At 52.6% G+C, this 22,960-nt stretch overlaps 2 protein-coding genes and 1 non-coding gene across 3 annotated transcripts in view; 2 read left to right on the top strand and 1 right to left on the bottom strand.

Moving 5' to 3' along the window:
* The window catches only part of LOC127042466 (zinc finger protein 560-like), a 307,892-nt gene that overhangs the window by 140,891 nt on the left and 144,041 nt on the right, over window positions 1–22,960 (top strand). The window lies entirely within an intron of this gene.
* On the top strand, window positions 2,981–3,053 carry TRNAV-AAC (transfer RNA valine (anticodon AAC)). Its single transcript has one exon. It is a non-coding gene; the product is annotated as a tRNA-Val (tRNA).
* LOC127042464 (zinc finger and SCAN domain-containing protein 29-like) lies at window positions 8,240–12,156 on the bottom strand. The gene is made up of 2 exons (XM_050935890.1): window positions 11,311–12,156; window positions 8,240–8,839 (listed from the first exon to the last, which is right to left on the bottom strand). Exons 1-2 carry the CDS (start codon window positions 11,831–11,833, stop codon window positions 8,442–8,444), a joined length of 921 nt encoding a protein of 306 aa, XP_050791847.1. The 5' UTR covers window positions 11,834–12,156; the 3' UTR covers window positions 8,240–8,441.

The following is a 22,960-nucleotide window of genomic DNA, read 5'->3' as shown; positions in this document are numbered from 1 at the left end:
CTCGTTAGCACTGTGAAGACCCCAACGTTTGTTGCTCAATTTTCTCCTACTTTTTCTACAGTAAATGACAGTGGATCAGCATATTTGATTTGGGAGAAATGAAGTAACAGCTGCCCAAATTGAGCTTGAGCACTCCTGATTTTGAGGTGTTCAGATCTGGAAGGCAGGGGCTAGATTCCCTTTATGAATATTAGATACATCTGGAAAGGAAAAGTCAATTTCTATTTTCATGGCTCAGAAGTGGAAATCCTCCTGTCCTGTATCTGAAGCTGTCCAGGTCCAGTAGAGCCTCCCCTTCCTTACTTACCATTTTACCTTCTGGTGGGATCCACATACCTCCCTTGCCCAGCTTCAGATAGAGAGGGGCCCTGTCCAGTTAGTCCACCCAGTTCCATCTTTGGGGGCTGCCAGGCGAGGTCACACCAGCATCCCTAAGCCTGTCTGGGGAAGTCTTCTGAGGGTGCTACCTGGGCCAAAGCCTTCTACTCCTTGGTCACACCTCTTCCCTATTCACAGGTGGCACCCCCTTCTAGCAGCCAGCCAGCCCCCCAGCCACAGCAAGCTGCAGCGCATGGAGTCTCACAGCTTCCCCCCTCCCTTTCCTGTTGATAGCAGCCAAGGGAATGCTGGGAAATGTTCCTTCTCTGCTCCAAGGCAGGGAGCTGGTCAAGGAACTACAGCTCCCAGGGCCCTATGGGGTCTCAGCTCCCCTACTGAATCCAGGCTGCTCTGAGGCTCCCTTTCTGCAGAGGGGAGGAAGTTACTGTTACAGGTCCCTTCAGAGCTTGGGCCTAGCACTATGGCACCATGTCAAATCCAGTACTGCTCCCAACTCTATCCAGCTCTGCTGCTGGCAGGATCCCTTCCCATTCTTTTTGTTTCCTGTCTCCCCTCCAAGGAGAAGCTCTGCATTGTTCCTGTGTGGGGAACTGAACCCAGGCTGTCTGGGTGAAAGCCAAGAATCCTAACCACTAGACCACATGGGACTTCCATAACACGTTTACATGTTCATATTCAATAACACAATTAAACGTAGCCATTCAAAGTAGCCATTTAAAAGAAGCCATTCAAAAAACTTCAAAAACAGTCTTCAAAGAGAAATTGCAGAGTTACAACTGATCTGCAAACTTAACACCATTAATTTGAGCTTGAAGAGGGACTGGGGGTGACTGGCTCACTACAAAAGCAATTTTCCCTCTCTTGGTATTGACACCTCCCTGTCAATTACTTGGAGAGAGCCACATCCACCCTGACTGAATTAGCCTTCAACACTGGTTCTCCCCTTGTATGGTAACTCCCTTTACATCATGTTCCAATATATATTTATGCCTCTATCTGCAATTTTCACTCCATGCATCTGAAGAAGAGGGCTTTTTACCCACGAATGCTTGTGTCCAAATAAATCTGTTAGTTCTTAAGGTGTCACCGGACTCCTCGTTGTTTTTGTGAAATAAAAGCAAAATGCACTCTAAGCTGATCTTAACCCTTTCAATGCCCTTACAAACTTAGATGCTTCTCACCACAGGCCGGCTGGTGGCTTTTCAGCCAGGCTCTCCCCTTTCGTCAGCGCTTCAGTTGCTTGGTGTGGGGGTGTCTGTAGATGTAGGTGGACGAGAGAGACAAAGCATGGCAAATGTCTCTGCTTTTATCATGTCCCTTCTTCCCTCTTGGCTTTGCTCCCCCTTCAGAGTCAGGTGAGCATCACTGCGTCTCTCCAAGCAAGTCTGAGCAATTCCCCTGGGGTGTCCTCTTGCAGGTAAGTGATTGCACTGTAGCTCCCTTGCTGAACAATGGCTGTTGATGGGTTGTTTGACACCCTGTCCGGGTGTTGGTTACTTTCCTTGCTGTTGTCACTGGGGAGCTAATATTTGGCTGACTCCCCCACCTTACAGCATAGTGATAACCACACTGCACAATTCTCATAACTTCATATGCATGAATGGTAAACATCTATGGGTAGAGAAATGACTTTCAGCAGATCATATCCTTTCCCCTGATACCTTACAAGGCATGCTCTGTATATAAGATCACGATTATATGAAAATGAGGAATATGGGGGTTACAGCACACTCCCCCAAAGGTACAGAATGTCACACTGAGATTCTATTTTCATTTGTTATGTAACAGCATTAAAGAGATCCAGTGACTGACCAATGGCATTTTCAAGTGCTAAAATGGCAAGCGCTGTTGGTCTCTCATTGGCCATCAGCGACTGAAGATACGGTTTAATGAGCCAGAGCTTCAAGGCGAGGGTGGCTCTGTCCACTGCCTTCCGTTGCGCTGCTGGGCACCAAGTCCCTGGCGGTCAATATGTGAAGCTGGGAGAAGAGAGTGGGGTGGCAAGCGGTGGTAGAACTTTTGCCACCAGGGTCTAGCTGTCTAACTTCCTCTTCGTACTGCTGGGCCCCCGTTGCCTTCAGGTAACACAGGAACTAAGGCAGGAATAGGGTGAGGAAGCAAGTAAAGCCGAGCAAGGAAGGCAAAAGTTAATCTTATCTTCATGGGCAGCTCGCAATGACGTCCTTTTTCTGTGCCACAGCTGACAACAACATCCCAGACAGAAAAGTAACAGGCCAAAAAGAAACCTAGCAGCTGCTGAAAGAGTTCAGCTGGGAGCGTGCTAGACTAACAGGCTCTTCTATCCTCCTTTATGCACGGGCGGGATGTTTTCTGAGAGTGCAGCAGTTCCTTTAACTGCCACGAGTCCCTCATTTCAGGCTATGCAGCAGGAAAAGACAGCATGGGCTTCTGCACCGAGTTGGCCCACCTGACCTTTCATTCTTCTCTTGCTCTTTGTCAGCAAGGAGAAGAAAAAGAAGCTCTCCCTCAAGCTGGAGTCACACGGGCGAGGTAAGGACGACTTCCTGAGTGCTGGCTCCAGTCCTCTGCCCTGCCAGCTGACCTATCGAGGGGCTACCACCACATTCTCTAGATTTGTCCATCGGTCTGTGCCAGAGTGAGCAACAACCCAGTAGGTGGAGTTTCTGTAGTGTAGTGGTTATCACATTTGCCTAACCCGCAAAAGGTCCCTGGTTCAAAACCAGGCAGAAACATGCTGGCTTCCTTTTCCCAGATCCCCTTGTTGTTCAGAAAGGGCACTCCTCCTATTGGCCTGTCCCTGGGATAACTCCAACCCCTGCATGACAGAGGATGCTGACAGCAGTGGAGAAAGCACCTTGGTGTCAGGCTGGAGAACCTAGAGTAGTTAGGCCAGTCACCATTTGGAGGCTTGTGGCTTGGCCACCTCTGCTCTTGGAGGTTGGCCTATAGAGGCTCTCACTTCCTGCTGGGCTCCTTTGCGTGACTGGCCAAAGGAGGAAGTGAGGCAGGAATGGGGCAATAGAGGAAAGTTGAGCTGAGGAAGGCAGGGAAGAAGCTGTGCGGCTAAGTGGGGTTAGTAGAGCACCACCCTTCATTCTGCAATGCCTGCGGAGGTGTGGTTGGCTGCTGGGAGGTAGAATCCTGTGCCTGCCTCTTGGCTTCCCAGGAGTGGCTACTTGCAGCCCAGGAGAAGAAGGGAGGTTCTGGGTGAAAGGAAAACAAGCAAAGCTGAGTCCAAGTGGAGAATGGCGGCTCCTTTGTGGCCAACCTGGGGGCATGACTGATGGTTTCAGAGGTGGAGGCTGGGCTGGCTGTGAGCAACTGGGATCCAGGAAACCCCCACCTGCCCTTCTGAGGGCTGAACCCATGGAGGTGCGGTTGGCTGCTGAGAGACAGACCCCTGTGGCTGCCTGTTGGCATCCCAGGGATGGCTACTTGCAGCCCAGGAGAAGCGGGGTTCTGGGGGGAAGGAAAAGCAGCAATGGTGAGGCTGAGTGGGCTCCTTTCTGGCCGAGATGGTGGACTGTGGTGAGTCTGGGAGTTGCCTGTAAGCCATAAGTGGACGTAGTGCAGTGAAAACTGCTGCTCCATTCTGGCCGACCTGGGGGCGCCATGGATGACTTGGGAGTGGGGGCAGGGCGCTGGCTGTGAGCAAATGGGATCCAGGAAGCCCCAGCCTGCCCCTCCAGGGGCCGAGTCTTCTTCTCTCCTGCCATGGGGAGCCCGACCTTAAGCCTGCCCAGCATGTGCAGCAGCTCGAGCATTAAGCCTTCCTGTGTGCATAACTGAACTACGCCCTAGTGTAATAAGGTGTAAAGTTTAGATTGTGAATTTATCTTTAATTTCCATGGTAATTTACTTTGATCTTTTATTCCTACCACTTATAATCCTTAAAACTCCATCTTTCTGTAGTTAATAAATCTGTTTTATGCTCTACTTAAACTGGTGTATTTTGCTTGAAGTTCTTGGGAAACCTCAGCTCCATTACAAGGCTGGTTCATGTACTATTCACAGTGAGGGAGGGGTGGACCCTGTGTAATAAACTCACACTGATCAGGCTTCTGATTAAGGCAAGATGGTATGATCCAGGGGTGCAAGGCTGCAGAGCTGTAGGGGGGGCGACTTTCTATCATTAGTGTTATGAGTGGCTGCAGAAGCATTCATGTAATTCAGCTGGCTGTGTCCCTACCTACGGATGTCTGTGTAAGTGCAATATCTGCCAGAGATTCACAGCTTGTCTCAGCATCACATGTGTGAGAGGGAGCCCAGGTGGTGGGACAAAGGGCTCAGGGGTCCCACTGTTCAGTTGCATCCCATAGATCCCATCACAGACTTTCAACAACCACAGCGGGTGCTCACTGAGACAGAGAGAGAGATGCCAAAATAGTGATATCCAGTGCCAGCAGACATCAAACTATCAGAAATTCTGTGAACAGAGAAGACCCTGCTAGTGGAAAATGGCTTGTGAGGTATCATTAGAAAACGCATAACCTACTGAATATTATCCTCCTGTTAAAATGTGTAGTAACACTGTATGTAAAATTGTGAGATTTTACAGTATGATATTACTGAAAAAGTTACAGTTCTGGGGAACACCCACAGACCAGTTCCTCAGAGACAGCAAGGCAAACAGCTGGTCAAACAGCCATTCTCCTGCAGGGGGAAGGTGTGAAGACATTAAGGGCTGGTCTACACTACGGGGGGAAATCGATCTTAGATACGCAAATTCAGCTACGTGAATAACGTAACTGAAGTCGAATATCTAAGATCGGATTACTCACCCATCCTCACCGCGCGGGATCGATGTCTGCGGCTCCCCCTGTCAAATCAGCAACTCCGTTGGGGTTGGTGTTGTTCCGGAATCGATATAAGCGCGCTCGGGGATCGATATATGGCGTCTAGATGAGACGCCATATATCGATCCCCGAGCAATCGATTTTAACCCGCCGATTCGGTGGGTAGTCTAGATGTAGCCTTACATTCCATCACAGGGACCTATTGAGGCTGTTGTGGAAAACGACCACAGGATTAATATTTGAATCAGCTCAGCCTGAGGCTCTTTTCTTGGTTACAAGCACGCAGGGGGCGACAGCTGAACAATCAGTTTTCCATATTTGGCCTTTCCTGTTATTTTTATTACATCTGGTGATATGGGAGCAAGACTCTCCATGTCTCAAGAAATGTCACTACCAACCTAGGCCATTTTCACATGCTGGGGTGCAATCCAGATCAGCGAGGAGTTGTGTCATCTGTAATCCTGGGTGAGATTCAGTGTTCTGCTGCTGGAGCTCCCCTGTCTGGATACTCCCAGCCAGCGTTCAAGGACGCACTGAGTGTCTGTATGATAAGTAACCCTGGACTGGCAGCTCTGACTCCAGCCGCCTGCTTGTTACACCCCAAGCACATTCTGGTTTGGGTAGAGAAGGCTCAGGGTTTGAGAGAAGGCTGGGGGTAGGAAGCTTCTGTTCATTATGCTGGACCTAACCCCAGTTTTACTTGAGTAAAGAGGAGATATTTGACATTGTGTGATGCTGCTCCTGTGCTCTGTTCCCAAAGTGTTCTGCAGCAGAGGAGGGTCTCTGGTAGTATGTATGTTACTGGCCTATTGGGGTGATGCTGAAACAGGACAGGGTACAGATGGCATCGAGGGGGTGGCATGAACCTTCACTCTTCATTTCCCCTTCCAAGAACAGAAGGGACAGTAATCCTTACCCAGCAAGACCATCGTCTCATAGTTCCCCTGCATGACATCTCTGTAGAGGGCTCTCTGAGTGGGGTCCAGCAGAGTCCCCTCTTCCCTGGAGAAATACACAGCCACCTCCTCGAAGGTCACCGGCCCCTGAAAGAGCAGGAGTCCAATACTCAGTACCTGCTGACCCACTCACAACCCCACTATTCACGGAACAGCAGCACCAGGGAAATGGAAGCTCCGGGAGGCACATGTTAACAGAGTCCCACCCCACCTTGCTTACAGCAGCCAGGAGGCATCAGAGGGTAGAAAGAGAGAACCTTTGTGTCTCCCATCTGACAGACAGAAGCAGGGTCTTCACATTTATCACATAGCTACTAGCCAGAGCTTAATATAGGAGATGGGGCTGTCTCTGGACCCTGATAGTGGCTCCCTGGTAGGAATCCAAGCACTCTCCAAATAAAATATATGGAAGAAAGGGGAAGTCAATCATAAAGAATAGAAGTTAGAAGGTCAGAATTGTAGTGCCCATTAACAAAGGTTTAGGCCATGTCTACATCTAAAACTTTGCAGCGCTGGTTGTTATAGCTGTATTAGTATAGCTGTATAGGGCCAGCGCTGCAGAGTGTCCACACTTACTGCTAGCAGCGCTGCAAGTGCTGTTAGATGTGGCCACACTGCAGCGCTGTTGGGAGTGATGCATTGTGGGCGGCTATCCCACAGGGCACCTCGTCCCACAGCGGCGCTGGGGCTTGTGGGAAGGGGAAGGAAGTGTGATTGTCCTTCTGCTTCCTGTTCCTGTTCCAACGGCAAGCGTTGCTTTGGTACACATGCGGAGCACTGTGGCAGCATTGTGACTCTAAAGCGGTTTTTCTGCATTATCTTTCAAGAATGGATCCTCAGGTACTGAATACCTTACTAATGAATATTGCCAGCACATCTCGCCTTACTGTGGATCTAATCCTTAGGCTGCTAAATGTGCGTGTGACTGACATTGAGGAGTCGGACGATGGTACTGAATCGCATCAATATGCAGACAGTACAATGCTAGTGGCAATAACAGACGTGCTCTGCTCCGTGGACCGGCGCGTTTGGGCTCGGGAAACCAGCACTGAGTGGTGGGATCACATCGTCCTGCAATCATGGGATGACGAGCAGTGGCTGCAGAACTTTCGTATGAGGAAAGCCACTTTCATGGGACTTTGTGATGATCTCGCCCCCAACCTGCGGCGCATGAACACGAGATTTAGAGATGCCCTTTCTGTGGAGAAGCGGGTGGCTATTGCAATCTGGAAGCTGGCAACTCCAGACTGTTTCCGATCTGTGGCGAACCAGTTCGGAGTGGGAAAGTCCACCGTTGGAATGGTGCTGATGCAAGTTTGCAGGGCCATTAATCGAACACTGACAAGAAGAACCGTGACTCTTGGTAACGTGCAGGACATTTTAGATGGCTTTGCAGAAATGGGCTTCCCTAACTGTGGAGGGGCAGTAGATGGGACGCATATTCCTATTATCTCTCCACCCCACCTGGCATCGGAGTATATTAATCGCAAGGGGTACTTCTCTGTGGTTCTGCAAGCGCTTGTGGATCACCGTGGGCATTTCACTGACATTTACTCTGGATGGCCTGGAAAGGTGCACGATGCACGCATCTTTCGGAACAGTGCCCTGTTCAGGAGGCTTAGGGCCGGGACCTTTTTCCCAGATCACAAGATAACAGTAGGGGACGTGGAAATGCCCATCATGATTCTGGGAGACCCCGCTTACCCATTAATGCCATGGCTCATGAAACCATATACAGGGAAGCTTGACAGGAGCAAGGAACGTTTCAACTACAGGTTGAGCCGCTGTAGAATGACTGTGGAGCGTGCTTTTGGCCGTTTGAAAGCTCGCTGGCGCAGTCTGTTCGGGAAGCTAGATTTGATGGAAAGCAGCATTACCGCAGTTATATCCGCGTGCTGCACCCTCCATAATATTTGTGAAGGGAAGGGTGAAAGGTTCAGTGAGGAATGGACCTCCGAGGTTAGACGTTTGGAGAATGAGTTTGCTCAGCCAGAGAGCAGGGCTAATAGGGAGGCCCAGGAAAGGGCTTCAAGGATTAGGGATGCTATAAGGGAGCAATTTGATGCTGAGAGACAGCAGTAATGTTTGGTGCATGTGTTGTGCTTTGCTTTACCTTGCTGTGTATAATTAACCATTTCTGTCACCAATAAAACATATGGAAAGAAATACAAACCAAAACCTTTTATTTGTCATACAGTAAAAAACAGGTAAGGGGGTATGGGTGGTTCACAGTACATTCAGAGGTTTTACTATTTCCTATTTTACTCAATTGTAACCGTCTGATGCAACTCACCATTACTTTGCTGCAGAATGATGGGGGTGGAGTGCGCTGGGTAAGAATTAAACATATCTTGGTTACTAGGTGATGTTATAGGTGTTGGGGGCAGCTGATGATAATAAGGAACTGGGTGCTGCATAAAGCTATTTTGAGGATACACAGGGGACAAGGAACATTGCTTTTGGAAGCCTGTGGGTTATCACGGTATATATTTGCCTGCATGGCTACAAGAGACTCAAAAGACTTGGTTTGGCGAGACAGGAGTCTCATCATCTGCCTGGCTATTCTTTTGGCAGACAATTCCTGTCTCCTGCTTTCAGTCAGCCTCAATTCCTGTACACTTTTTCTCCACTCCTCAGTCTTCCTACTTTCCCTGTTGTAGTGGTTCAGAACGGTCTTGATCAGCTCCTCTTTTGATTTCCTAGGATTGCGCCTCAAATTCTGCAATCTACGTGAGGCCGGTGACACAGCCGCATTACTCGAGTTGTCTAGAAAAAATAGAGATAGAGACATGTAATACACAGGGGCATCATTGTTTATTATCAACTTTTGAAGGACATTGGAAACTGTAGGTAGCATCCCTCTCACATACCTCACATAACACTGTAGAGTTCAAGAAAGCTAAGACATGTCTAGCAATGGGGTGAGTACTTTTGCTTAAAATTCTCCCATGTTAGTGGGATGCCTTGGTTCCTGCTCGGAAGGGGGGCCGGGTGAGGAAAAAGCACCCCGCAGGACACGGTTCCCGCTTGGAAGGGGGGGGTGGGGGACGGACAGAGCACACCGCAGGACACGGTTCCCGCTTGGAAGGGGGGGTGGGGGACGGACAGAGCACACCGCAGGGCAGGCTTCCCGCTTGGAAGGGGGGTGGGGGATGGACAGAGCACACCGCAGGGCAGGCTTCCCGCTTGGAAGGGGGGTGTGGGACGGACAGAGCACACCGCAGGGCAGGTTTCACGCTTGGAAGGGGGGATCGGTGAAGGAAAGAGCACACCGCAGGGCAGGCTTCCTGCTTGGAAGGGGGGTGGGGGACGGACAGAGCACACCGCAGGGCAGGTTTCCCGCTTGGAAGGGGGGATCGGTGAAGGAAAGAGCACACCGCAGGGCAGGCTTCCCGCTTGGAAGGGGGGTGGGGGATGGACAGAGCACACCGCAGGGCAGGCTTCCCGCTTGGAAGGGGGGTGTGGGACGGACAGAGCACACCGCAGGGCAGGTTTCACGCTTGGAAGGGGGGATCGGTGAAGGAAAGAGCACACCGCAGGGCAGGCTTCCTGCTTGGAAGGGGGGTGGGGGACGGACAGAGCACACCGCAGGGCAGGTTTCACGCTTGGAAGGGGGGATCGGTGAAGGAAAGAGCACACCGCAGGGCAGGCTTCCTGCTTGGAAGGGGGGTGGGGGACGGACAGAGCACACCGCAGGGCAGGCTTCCCGCTTGGAAGGGGGGTGGGGGACGGACAGAGCACACCGCAGGGCAGGCTTCCCGCTTGGAAGGGGGGTGGGGGACGGACAGAGCACACCGCAGGGCAGGTTTCCCGCTTGGAAGGGGGGGTGGGGGACGGACAGAGCACACCGCAGGGCAGGTTTCACGCTTGGAAGGGGGGATCGGTGAAGGAAAGAGCACACCGCAGGGCAGGCTTCCTGCTTGGAAGGGGGGTGGGGGACGGACAGAGCACACCGCAGGGCAGGTTTCACGCTTGGAAGGGGGGATCGGTGAAGGAAAGATCACACCGCAGGGCAGGCTTCCCGCTTGGAAGGGGGGGGTGGGGGACGGACAGAGCACACCGCAGGGCAGGTTTCCCGCTTGGAAGGGGGGGGTGGGGGACGGACAGAGCACACCGCAGGGCAGGTTTCACGCTTGGAAGGGGGGATCGGTGAAGGAAAGAGCACACCGCAGGGCAGGCTTCCTGCTTGGAAGGGGGGTGGGGGACGGACAGAGCACACCGCAGGGCAGGTTTCACGCTTGGAAGGGGAGATCGGTGAAGGAAAGAGCACACCGCAGGGCAGGCTTCCCGCTTGGAAGGGGGGTGGGGGACGGACAGAGCACACCGCAGGGCAGGCTTCCCGCTTGGAAAGGGGGGTGGGGGACGGACAGAGCACACCGCAGGGCAGGTTTCCCGCTTGGAAGGGGGGGTGTGGGACGGACAGAGCACACCGCAGGGCAGGTTTCACGCTTGGAAGGGGGGATCGGTGAAGGAAAGAGCACACCGCAGGGCAGGCTTCCTGCTTGGAAGGGGGGTGGGGGACGGACAGAGCAAACCGCAGGGCAGGTTTCACGCTTGGAAGGGGGGATCGGTGAAGGAAAGATCACACCGCAGGGCAGGCTTCCCGCTTGGAAGGGGGGTGGGGGACGGACAGAGCACACCGCAGGGCAGGTTTCCCGCTTGGAAGGGGGGGTGTGGGACGGACAGAGCACACCGCAGGGCAGGTTTCATGCTTGGAAGGGGGGATCGATGAGGAAGAAGCACCCCGCCTGGATGCCTACGTGCTGGGAAGGGCAGGGGGGGGTTGGATTGGGGCAGAGGAAACAGACCGCCTTGCGCTGGGGAGCCGTGCTTTCTAGCTACCTGCCCTCAATTATCCCTAAACTATCCACAGGCTTTCATAATGCCAGACATATCACTGCTGCGTGTTACCAAGGAAGAGCGGGAGGGTCTTCTACAGGAATGCGGATACCGCCCTGGCCCCTATGCAGCTCACCTGTGTGCGGCCATGGTCCCCCCACCCCTCGCTGCACAGTGGATCGGACGAGTTAGCCTGACCGGGACAGGGACCACGCTGGCTCTACCTATAAACTTGTTAAAGCACATTGCCCAAGATCTAGCTGCAACTTTTCAAGAGATTACTCAGGCAGATTACACAGATGTCATAGATCACATCAATGGGCTATTCCACGTTTAGGCATGCATGCAATCAGCCATAACGAAAATCCTGCTATCACAAAGCATTGCAATCTACTTACCACGAGCACGATCCTCAGCTTCCTCATCAACGTCCGCTTCCAGCTGCTGTGACTGGCTAGTCTCCTCAGGGCTGGAGAAGAGCTCCTGGCTGCCTGTGTCCTGAGACTCCGGGGTGTCCCCCTCAACGCCAGTAGCATCACTGTATTCATCCTCTACACCATCCCCCACTTCTCCCTGCTCTGAACTCTCCATCGTGCTCCTAGGATTCACGGTGGGGTCACACCCAAGGATGGCATCCAGCTCCTTGTAAAACCTGCAGGTTGTGGGGGCTGCTCCTGAGCGTCGGTTTCCCTCACGGGCTTTGCAGTATGCACTCCTCATCTCCTTAATTTTTACTCTGCATTGCAAGGCGTCCCGTTCGTGGCCCCTTCTCAGCATGGACTGCGATATCTGACCATAGGTATCGTAGTTTCTCCTTCTGGAGCGCAGCTGTGTTTGAACAGCCTCATCTCCCCACACACTAATTAGATCCTGCAGCTCTGCATTGGTCCATGCTGGGGCTCGTTTGTTGCGTGGAGGCATGGTCGCTGAATGATTGATTGATTAATTGCACTCCACACCTGACTGAGCAAACAGGAAGGTGATTTTTGAAATTTCCCGGGGCATTTAAAGGAGGGGTCAGGTGAGCACAGGGCAGAGGAGTTTTCTTGATTACCAGAGAGGTATCCTCAGGTATGCTGGGATACCTGCTTATTCCACGGAGGTCAAGAAAAGCGCTGGTAAGTGTCTACATTGCATTACCAGCGCTGGATCACCAGCGCTGGATCCTCTACACCTGAAACAAAACGGGAGTACGGCCAGCGCTGCAAACAGGGAGTTGCAGCGCTGGTGATGCCCTGCAGATGTGTACACCTTCAAAGTTGCAGCGCTGTAACTCCCTCACCAGCGCTGCAAATTTCTGATGTAGACAAGCCCAAGAGAAAATAGAGCCTATCAAACTAACGGGATATCCTTATTGGATGAGATCAAAAGTTTGGTTGCAGCTAATAGTATTGATGTAATATACCTAAACTTCCGTAAGGGACATGACTTGATTAGCACAATATTTTTACTAAAAAAAACTAGAATGATACAAAATAAACACGGCATACATTAATAGATTAAAAACTCTGATAGTAAATGGGGAACCATGATCGAGTGGATTTCTTTCTAGCAGGTTCCTGCAGGGATTGGTTCTTGGCCCTGTGCTATTTAACATTCTTATCCATGACTTAGAAGAGAGTACAAAATCATCACTGATAAAGTTTACAGTTGCCACAAAGATTGGGGTTGGTGGTAATTAATGAAATGTCAGTAGATTCAGGCTCCATCGCTGAGAGTCTAGGAAGTTGTCCCAGCCCTGGCTGGAGGGTTATTTCCTGTTCCACAAAGAGGGGAGTTCCATTCCCAACTCCTGTGCCTTGAAATTAGGACCTATCTGACACTACACCCCCATATTCATCATAGTGGTATGATTATAATATGATTAGGACATAATTATGATCTATTTTGTAGAAGATGCATCATGTGTGGTGTCACTGGAAAAGTTCTGATTTGCTGAATATGATTATCCTATTTGTGTGCACATATCATGTTCGTATCTGAAGTTATGGATATTGACTCTGTATCTGTATTTCAAATGTGCTTACTCTGGGTAGCACCCACAATGAGCCTTTCAGGTACAACAATGAAGAAGCCAGACAGTGCTGATGGCTCAACAAAGACAATGGACTGTGGAAGAGCTTAGCCTTCCTGTGAATGTTTCAGCCAGCCTATGAGTCATGGCTACTATGACTCAGCAGGGCCTGTGACCAGACCACATGACACTAAACTCCATTTCAGTACCTGTATTTTTCCACAAACTGGACTAGGAACTGAGTTTGGAACAAAAGGTTCCCACCATATGGAAAAGCTACATAAGGTGGGGTGTGACATCATCTCTTGGCCTCATTCTCCACACAAGAGAACTTCTGGAAACACCTGAGAAACAAAAACGGATGTGGGGGAAGTGCTGCTCCCAGGATCAAGAGATTTCTAGCTTGTGTATGGAAACTTGGGGGACTGCTTGTACCATCAGTCAGGGTGAGAAATTGCTAATTCAAATTCTATCCATCTAGTATGTTAGGCTTAGTCTGAGTTTTGGTTATTTGCTAAATAATCTGCTTTGATCTGTTTGTTATCACTTATAATCACTTAATCTATCTTTCTGCAGTTAATAAACTTGTTTGATGCTTTATCTTAACCAGCGTATTTTGAGTGAAGTGTCTGGGGAAAATCTCAGCTTGTTGTGCACATCTGTCCCATATCGAGGGGGAAGGGGAACTACATTAATGAGCTTGCATTATAGAGATCCCTGTGCACTATAAGATGGTATCATTCTGGATTTATACTACAGCAAGTGTGCAAGGTTGGGGAGTGGGAAATTGGCTCTTGTCTTCTATCTGTCCTTGAGTGGCTTAGGTAACGCACTCAGGTAGCTTAGTTGGCTGCATGGCGCCACCTGCTGTTGTGTTGGGTGATAACAGGCCCTGGAGAGGCTGGCGAAATCTCCAGCAAAGCAGTGTGAGAAGGGCCAGCCCAGCGTGAGGGTTAGAGGACACAGCAGTTCCCAGAAGCTCCACAAACTGCCTCCTGGGGGTGACAACCCATCACGCCCCTACACTACACAAGTCTCAGCAGGTTTGTCACATGCTGTCCCCTCCCTTTCTCCACCCGAGATATTTCCTGCTTCCCACCACCTCTAGCAATTCCCACCCTCTTATGCATTTACTGCTCCTCAACCTCCAAGCAGAGCCCGCCACCCTGATAATCTCTTACCTGAGCCAGCTCCATTGCAGCCATTTCCTTGCCCCTGGGAGGATGAGATGATCTGCAGCGAAACATGGATGTTATTCTCTGGCCTGCCGGGGTGAAAAGGGCAAGGTGTGAGAATTCAGACTAGGCTTTTGTCCATTCCACAAGCCGATTCCCCCCAGCTTTTCCCCTGCTAATGCACATTCTAGGTTCTAGAACACTGTGAAGCACAGAGTGACCTTATTCCAGTACAGGCCTAGCCCCCTCCCACCAGGGTGTAACCCTCTGACACATGGGGAAACCCTCCCAGTAACAGTCTCTCTCTTACACGTATCAAGTTTGCGGACAACACCAAGCTGGGAGGGGTTGTAAGTGCTTTGCAGGATTGGATTTAAAGTTCAAAATGATCTGGACCAACGGGAGAAATGATCTGAAGTAAATAGGATCAAATTCAGTAGAGACAAGTGCAAAGTACTCCACGTTGGAAGGAACAATTGGAGGCCAGAGAAGAGCAGAAACAAAGGAGTCACTTTGGGGGATTCTCCCTGTCATTGTCCCCCAGGCAGCTGTCTCAGGTTACAAAGGTGTTTCATGTTCCAGCCTTTATACAGTCTCTCCTGGGAGTGCCCCTTTCATGGACTGGGCCTAGGTTTAGTTTTTGGTAGTTAACAAGCTTGGTTTATTGTTCATCTAACCAGTATGTGTGGATTGAAGTGTGTTGGAAACTCTGTTTGGGATAACAAGCTGGTGCATGTCATTTTCCGCTGATGAAATGACAGACTTCATATGAGCTTGGGTCGTTCAGTAGCGTGCTGGACCGTGCAAGATGCACATTTCTGGGGGAAAGTTGGGCACTTGAGAACTTGCTGGTTTTCTCCTGAGGTGTAATTCATGAGTGGCTCTCTAGCAGCACTCAATACTGTGTAGCTGGGAGTGGAGTTACATGCTGGAGACTGTGTGTTAATTGGCCAAGAGGGGGCTGTGCTCGCGGGAAAACAGTGGAAAAGGCACCCCATGCTGGAGGACTGAGGGGACAGCTATTTAACAGTCCAGATTGTACTCTGGGTAACATCACAGACACTCATTATGACAGAGCCTCTTACAACACAGAGAAAGTAAATCCATGTCCCAGAAATCGAAGACTCCAGACAGAGGGCAAGTGTCCCTGGCACTGCTTCTTGCTGACAGAGAGGTTCAGAGACAGTGCGAGAATCCTGGGAAGCTGGGAACAGGAAGCATGGGCTGGCGGGGTTTCGGTGGAGAAAGGGAACAGGAAGGGCAGGGATATTACTGAATCCAGGATCTCAGCAGTACTAGATGACAGGATAGCACATAGTGCAGCCCATTGGAAAACACAATCCCACTATACATACAAAATGATGGGGTCTAAATTAGTTCTTTCCACTCAAGAGATGGATCTTGGAGTCACTGTGGATAGTTCTCTGAAAACATCCACTCAATGTGCAGCAGCAGTGAAAAAAAGTGAACAAGTAGGAAATAATTAAGAAAGTGATAGGTATGACAGAATATCTCATAGATCATATTTGTAAAAACAGCAAATAAATCCATGATACACCCACATCTTGAATACTGCATGCAACATGTCACCCCATCTCAAAAATAGATATATTGGAATTGGAAAAGGTTCAGAAAAGGGCAACCAAAATGATTAGGGGTATGGGACAGTTATGCCAGACCTAACCCCAGTTTCACTTGAGCAAACAGCAGATATTTGACACTGTGCAATACGGCTCCTGTGCTCTGTTCCCAAAGTGTTCTGCAGCAGAGGAGGGTCTCTGGTATTAATGTGTGTCACTGGCCTATTGGGGTGATGCTGAAACAGGACAGGGTACAGATGGCATTGTGGGGGTGGCGTGAACCTTCACTCTTCATTTCCCCTTCCAAGAACAGAAGGGACAGGAACCCTTACCCAGCGAGGTCACAGTCTCATAGTTCTCCTGCATGACATCCCAGTGGAGGGCTCTCTGAGTGGGGTCCAGCAGAGCCCCACTCTTCCCTGGTGAAATACATAGCCATCTCCTTGAAGATCACCATCCCCTGAAAGAGTAAGAGTCAACACTAAGGACTTGCTGCCCCACTCACAGCCCCACTATTTGTGGCAGAGAAGAGTGAATCAAATGGAAGCTCTGGGTGGATCATAGTCAGGAGAGTCCCACCTCGACCTGGCTCAGAGTATCCAGCAAATGCCAGGGTGAGGGGATGAAGAGAGAGCCCCTTATCTCTCCCAGCATATCCATCACCCCCCTACTAGCCACTGACTGATACAGGAGATGGAGCCCCTAGCAGGGTCCAGGGAGAGCTCGCTGGTAGGATGCCCAACACCCTCCTCATTGTGAGGAGCGGGATATGAAGGGAGAGGCAGCTCCAATAAGCCTGACTCATGGGTGTCCCCTTTATATCTCACAGCAGCTGATGGTTAATGAGGTCAGGCTCCAGCACTAGGAGTCTGGTCAGTTTGACTAGCTCCATGTAGGTGGGTTATTTTCTCTCTTCACAAATTAGGGCATTTCCACCTCCAAACCTCCTGGGTCTGTTCCTAGAATCTAGGCCACTTAGTAAATAACTCCCAGCAGGTCTGCCACACCCTGGCCTCCTCCTTTCCCCACGCTGTGAATTTCCTGCCCCGCTCCAACCTCCAAACCAGACTCTGCAAACCTTCCCACCTCTGGTGTATTTGCTCTCCCTTTCCTCCAGCAGGAACCCACCAGCAACCCCCCGATAATCTCTACCTGGACTGACTCCACTGCAGCCATTTCTCTTCCCTGTCCCACGCCAGGCTGGGATGAGCTGGAGCAAAACATTCTGCAGCCTGTCTGGGGGAGAAGGGCAGTTGTGGGCGTTTCAGAACCGGTTTTAGTTAATTTCACATCACAATTCCCCCAGGCCCTTTCCCTGCAGACAGACACCCTAGATTCTGTCATGCTGGGAAATGCTCAATCTGTTTATTACAATTTAGACCTGGCCCCTCCTGCCAGGCTAAGTCCACAGACACATTTTTAACCTCCCTTCTCTCTCCCCTCACCCCTTCTCTGAACACAAGGCTAGAAAAGAGCAGAACCAAAGGAGTCACTGTGGGGGATTCCCTCAGACACTGACCCCACGGCAGCCACACCCCAGCAGGGGGAATATGGAGTCAGGAACTGGCTTTTGCTCTGTCTGATCCTTGTTTTGTTCACTGGAAAGTGGTTCTGCCCCAGGATGCAGCAATACATGTGTCTGGGTGGACTAGAGAGCTGGAAATCTCTCCCCCACATTCATTTCTCCCACTGCCCCTTTCAGTCTCTCCTTCCCCTGTCCTCTCTCCCTGCCCCTCTGGCTGGGACAGTCCCATTCCTGGGGGCTTTGCTCTCCCATGGCTGGATTTCCTCCTGGCAACCGCTAATGGGAGGAGAAATGAGGTGGTGTTGTTTGTGCAGAGTCACTTTCTTGCCAGACCCTAGGACATTCCCTGAGGTCTTTCAGTTACCTGGAGACTCTGGCTCAGAATTTAGTAGTAACAGGGCCCAGGACTGCCCTAGGGGGCTAGGACCAGCTGCAGAAAGTCATCCCCTGGGCCGGGCAGAGAAGAAGCTTTAATTAAGGTCACTTCCCAGCACAGAGCCCCACTGGGGGAGCAGCAGCTGCCAAGCCTGGTCTCCCAGATCACAATGGAGGCTGCAGCATCTGACCCAGGAAGCTGAACCCCAATATCCTGAGCAGAGAGGGACGGAGTGTATGAGCAGCTTCCCTCCTTTAGCTCTCTGGGGAGAGCAGCTAATGGGAGCCCCTCCTCACAGGGAGAATGGCTGATCTCATTTGACCCACTGTCCATCTGGAATCACTCCTTGTCTTTCCATACAGTGACTCTGGATTAACAACGGTCTCAATGACACCGGATTTCAGAAAGAATGAGTTCAGAACGCTGTGGAAAAGACCATCGTGTGGCAGTGCTGACTCCCTTCCCACCTCCCTCACCCCCGCAGATCTAGGACAAGGACTGGGGGCAAAAATTTTCCAAACGGAACCGAAAGTTTTCAAAAGAGGAGAAAAGTAAATTCTGTGAATTCACACTAACAGTGTTTGCTAAGTGGACAGAAAGTTATCACAGTGACAGGGCACGTGACTGGGGAATGGACTTGGTGACCTGGTGACTAGGAGCCAGGACTCTGGTACAAGTTGACCAGAGAGAAGGATCATGGTTAGCAGCAGCCCCCAGACACCCCCTAGTACCCAGAGCCCAGACCCCCCAGCCAGGGGCCCAGACACCCCCCAGCCAGGATCCCATCAGATATTCCCTGGGACGCAGCCCCCAGAGTCCCTGGCCAGGGACCCCAGATACCCCTCAAAGCCCCACCGGCCAGAGAACCCCCACCACACCATGATTGCCAGGTTGGGAATCCCAAAGGGTTCCCCCCACCAAGAGCCCCCAGCAGCCAGGGACCCCCTCAAGGGACCCCCCCCCCACTGGGAACTCAGTCCCTCACTGCCTGCCTAGGAACTTCCCCACCCTCCAGAACGATCTACCCTGACATTTGCCTGGGACCCCCTCCTCTGCCCAGTGTGACCCCCTGATGCTTTACAGTGCGACCCATCACTCTGCTTCCCTGGCATGCCCTCACCTAGTGCCAGGGATCCCCTCCCCCAGCTCTGTGCACTGGGCATGGCAACAAAACCAGGAACCAGCGGGGGAAGCACAGACAGAGCCCCTGGCACAGAACCAGGCTCCCTCTAACCCTCTGTCCCGCCTCCCCAAGAGACACCCACCCCCACTGTTCTGCAGCCACCAGGCCCCCAGCGATACCCACCTCCAGGACCCATAGCCTCAGGGATGGGCACATCAGAACCACCACCCCCGAAAACCCCAAACCTCCACAACCCACCAACCTGACTAGGGTACCCCCTGCCCAGCCACCCAGAGGCCTCCCCCTACCACAATGCCCCTTCAGCTGCAATCTCCCCACACAGACACCTTCCCTGCCCCTGCAAGTGTTACCTCACAGAGTGTGAGAAGTGGCTAGAAAGTTAACACCACCTCCTGCTGGCCAGTCACACAGGCAGAGGGAGCCTGGGGAGTGCTTCTTTAACAGGAGAATGGAAGGCCTGGAGGGCAAGAAAGATCCACGGGCTGTCACTAGCAAATAATGGCCACCATGGATCCACCCCAGAGGCGGCTGCATCTTAGCACATTGGGAAACAACCCATCATATTCAATTAGAAATAAAACAACTAGAGAGAAGTGGGGCAAATGTTTGGGGTATTTTATATCAATCTTTGAGACACGCAGAGAGAACCCTGTCACAAACGACATTTGATAACATGAGAGAAAACCACCAAGATCGGAGGGGATTTGATGTTGCTATTAAATAACTAGTGGAAAAGGGGGACTGTTGGACTGGATTTTATATGACTGTCCAATACATAAACAGAATGTGATGGTCCCCCCGGCCACGGGGCAACCATTCACGTGAGCAGCTCAGAGCCCTTTGAGGAGCTGATTTAAGGGCAGGGGGGGAGCTGGAAGGCTCCCTGGACAATGGAAGGGGGCCGCAGGGGAATTGGGAAATGGGGTCTGGGCAGTCTCCATGGGGGATGTGCTCCTCCCTTCCCTTCCCTGCCCTGGCAGAGAACGGGAACCTCATCCCATCCCACTCCAGTGGGAGCCATGTTCTGGGGAATGACCCAGGGCAACAATTTCCCACCCAAACAAGGACAAATCGCTGCAGATAAAATGGGTGGGAAAATCCACCCCCCATCGGAGAGATTTTAAATTGACATTTGAGAAGTATGGAGAGAAAAGGGAAAATCAGAGGCAATTAGAGAGCTGATCATTGGGGGGGGGGAGGAGAATCTCCCTGGATTTTATAGCCACGTGTGATAATGAGAGAGAAAAGGGGAAATCTTGAGAGAATGTGTGTGTGGGAGGAAGTGGCAAAAACAGGGACAGGATCCAGTTAACTCACCTCCCTCCCACCCCGGGAATGTCCTGGCTGCACAGAGACAGATCTACACCCCCACCCCAGTGACCTCCCCCCCCTGCAACTCCGGCTTCTCCTCCCCCCTCGACACCTCCGCCCTCACACCAAAGGGGGGGGCTCTGCCAGCGCCTCCCCCTGAGCTCAACTCCTGCTCCTCCCCCCAGCCCGGATTGTGCCCTTTAGCCCCCCACGAACCCTGCCTCCAGCTGCCTGACCCCCCCCCGCCCATCAATTTCCTGCTCTGCGCCCGCCCCTCCCACGCTCCCTGTTACTTCCCCGCCCCGCTCCAGCCCCGCCCCCAGCGCCCGGCGGAACGTTACGGCTGGTCCGGGCAGGGGAAGGGCAGCGGCTTCAGCGGCTGTTACTGGGCATGCGCAGTGCCCGGGAGTAGCACATTGCTATGGGGAGGGATTTAATACACCGCCCCCCCCCGCCTGGCCCGGGGTCCGCCCCTCCCCCCCACACGACGGCCGGGCCCCGGCCCCCCCATCCCAGCGGGGCGGGCGGGCGGATCCTCCTGCAGCTCCACTGGGGCCGAGGCGCCTTCAAGGCTTCTCCCAGGCTCCCTGGGGCAGAGTCACTTTCCTGCCCCCCAGCGCCTCTCATTCCCCGGGGGCTCCGGGTCACAATGTCCCACCGCCCTTCCCCCGCCTGCAGCTCCGGCTTCTCCCCTCCCGCCAGCCACACCAAGGGGAACCCCCGGGCCCCAGTCTCTGTCCCCACCTGGATCCCAGCGGGGCCGGGGGCAGATCCTGGCTGCAGCTGAGAACAGCGGCTCCGCTCCGGCTCGGGCAGCTCCAGCGCTGCTGGCAGCACGTGGAGAACCAGGAAGCAGCTGTTCAGCCCGGGCTCCGCGTCACAATGTGCCAGAGCCCCGCCCCCAGGAGCTGCCCCCCCCCCCGGCTGTGCCAGAGCCCCGCCCCCAGGAGCTGCCCTGCCCATGGCTGTGCCAGAGCCCCGCCCCCAGGAGCTGCCCCGCCCCCGGGCTGTGCCAGAGCCCCCCCCCCAGGAGCTGCCCTGCCCATGGGCTGTGCCAGAGCCCCGCCCCCAGGAGCTGCTCCGCCCCCGCTCTGTGCTGGAGCCCCGCCCCCAGGAGCTGCTCCGCCCCCGGGCTGTGCTGGAGCCCCGCCCCCAGGAGCTGCCCTGCCCCTGAGCTGTGCCAGAGCCCCGCCCCCTGGAATTTCCCCATGTTGGGTCTCTGAGCTTTGTTCTCCTGCCGCCTTCTTCCCAGCACCCCCTGCTCCCTTCCTGTGTCTGCAAACACCCCCCCCCCCCGGGGCCGGCTGCAGTGCTCGCTGAGGCTGACTCCAGTGGCTGAAGTTGCCTCCATCTCTGCTTCACCTGGAGGGGGAGAGACAAAGAGAGGAGATGGTCCCAGGGTGTGAAACCAGAATCAGGGGGCAAGGAAAGAAGGACTGTTTGGAAAGGTGGGTTTTTTGTGGGGGGGGGGGGGTGAGCCAGAGGGATTCAGAAGAAGTTGGGCAGCAGAGGCTCAGGGAAATTGAGGGGAACCTCCTGGGTGTCTCAGTGTTGCCCAGGGTTTGTACAGCACCTTGCATAATATGGGGTCTGATCTCAGTCATGGTCTGTGCAGCACCTGGGAGCCCTGATGTCTGTTTCCTGATCACAGGCTCTGGGAATGGAGAGAGGGAAACCTCAGCACCTGAAGGTTAATGCAGCCCTGTGTGCAACCCCTGCTAGGGTGATCCGACAGCAAATGTGAAAAATTGGGATGGGGGTGGGGTTAATAGGCACCTATATAAGAAAAAGACCCAAAAATCGGGACATCTAGTCATGCTAGTCCCTGCTGTTCTCATAAGGGGTCGGCTTAGAGAGGGTTTGGCTACACTTGCAGCTGTCCAGCGCTGGGAGTTAAAGCTGTCTTCCTACAGCTGTTTAGGGAAAGCGCTGCAGTGTGGACACACTGACAGCTACCAGCACTCTGTCATGGCCACATTTGCAGCGCTGTTGGGAGTGGTGCATTATGGGCAGCTATCCCAGCATTCAAGTGGCTGCAATGTGCTTTTCAAAAGAGGAGGGTGGGGTGGAGTGTGACACGGAGCGTGGGGGAGACAGAGCGAGTGGATTTTTGGAGCTGACACTGTGTCAGCTCCCTGCCTGGCAAGTTCAAGCCTCCTCCCCCACCCCTCTCTCATTCACTAAATGCAAATAGCCGCCTTTGTTCTTTTCCTCACAGACCAGATAAGCCGCTGATCCAAAACAGACCCCCCCTCCCCCGTGCCCACCCGGCTGCTTCTCTCCTCAAGCAAACACCAGCTGTGGGTGTTCCAAAGGGATCCCCCTGCCTCTGCTCATTCACTGCAAACAGTAACTGTGTTTGGTTTTTAGATAAGCAGCTCCGGGAGCCTTGAGCTCACAACAAACAAACAGAGGCATCACACCAAAACAAAGAGCGTTATCTCTACTTAAAAGCATTATGGGAAGGTTCCGGAGGTCAGTGACAGCGTAGTAAGATTAATCACTGTTTACACTGGCACCCCAGCGCTGCATCACCAGCTCTGTTCTCTTTATTCCTCTCGTCGAGGTGGAGCACATGCAGCACTGTAGCCAGGGAGATACAGCGCTGTATGTGCCTTGCCAGTGTGGACGGGGAGTAAGTTACAGCGCTGTAAAGCCACCACCTGCACTGTAACTCTCCAGTGTAGCCAGGCCTGAGTTGTAGTAATAATAGCAGCCAAGAATCCGGTGGCACCTTCTAGACTAACAGACGTATTGGAGCATGAGCTGTCGTGGGTGAATACCCACTTCGTCAGATGCAACAATAGTCCCATATGGGCTAGTGGTCAGGATTCCTGGTTTTCACCCAGGTGGCCTGGGTTCAACTTCTGGTGTGGGAGAGTGCAGAGCTTTGTGCCAGAGTGGAGGCAGAAATGAAAGGAAC

Source organism: Gopherus flavomarginatus, unplaced genomic scaffold, assembly GCF_025201925.1.
Source record: "Gopherus flavomarginatus isolate rGopFla2 unplaced genomic scaffold, rGopFla2.mat.asm mat_scaffold_44_arrow_ctg1, whole genome shotgun sequence".
Classification (NCBI taxonomy): Eukaryota; Metazoa; Chordata; order Testudines; family Testudinidae; genus Gopherus; species Gopherus flavomarginatus.
This window is presented reverse-complemented; position numbering and strand designations above follow the sequence as displayed.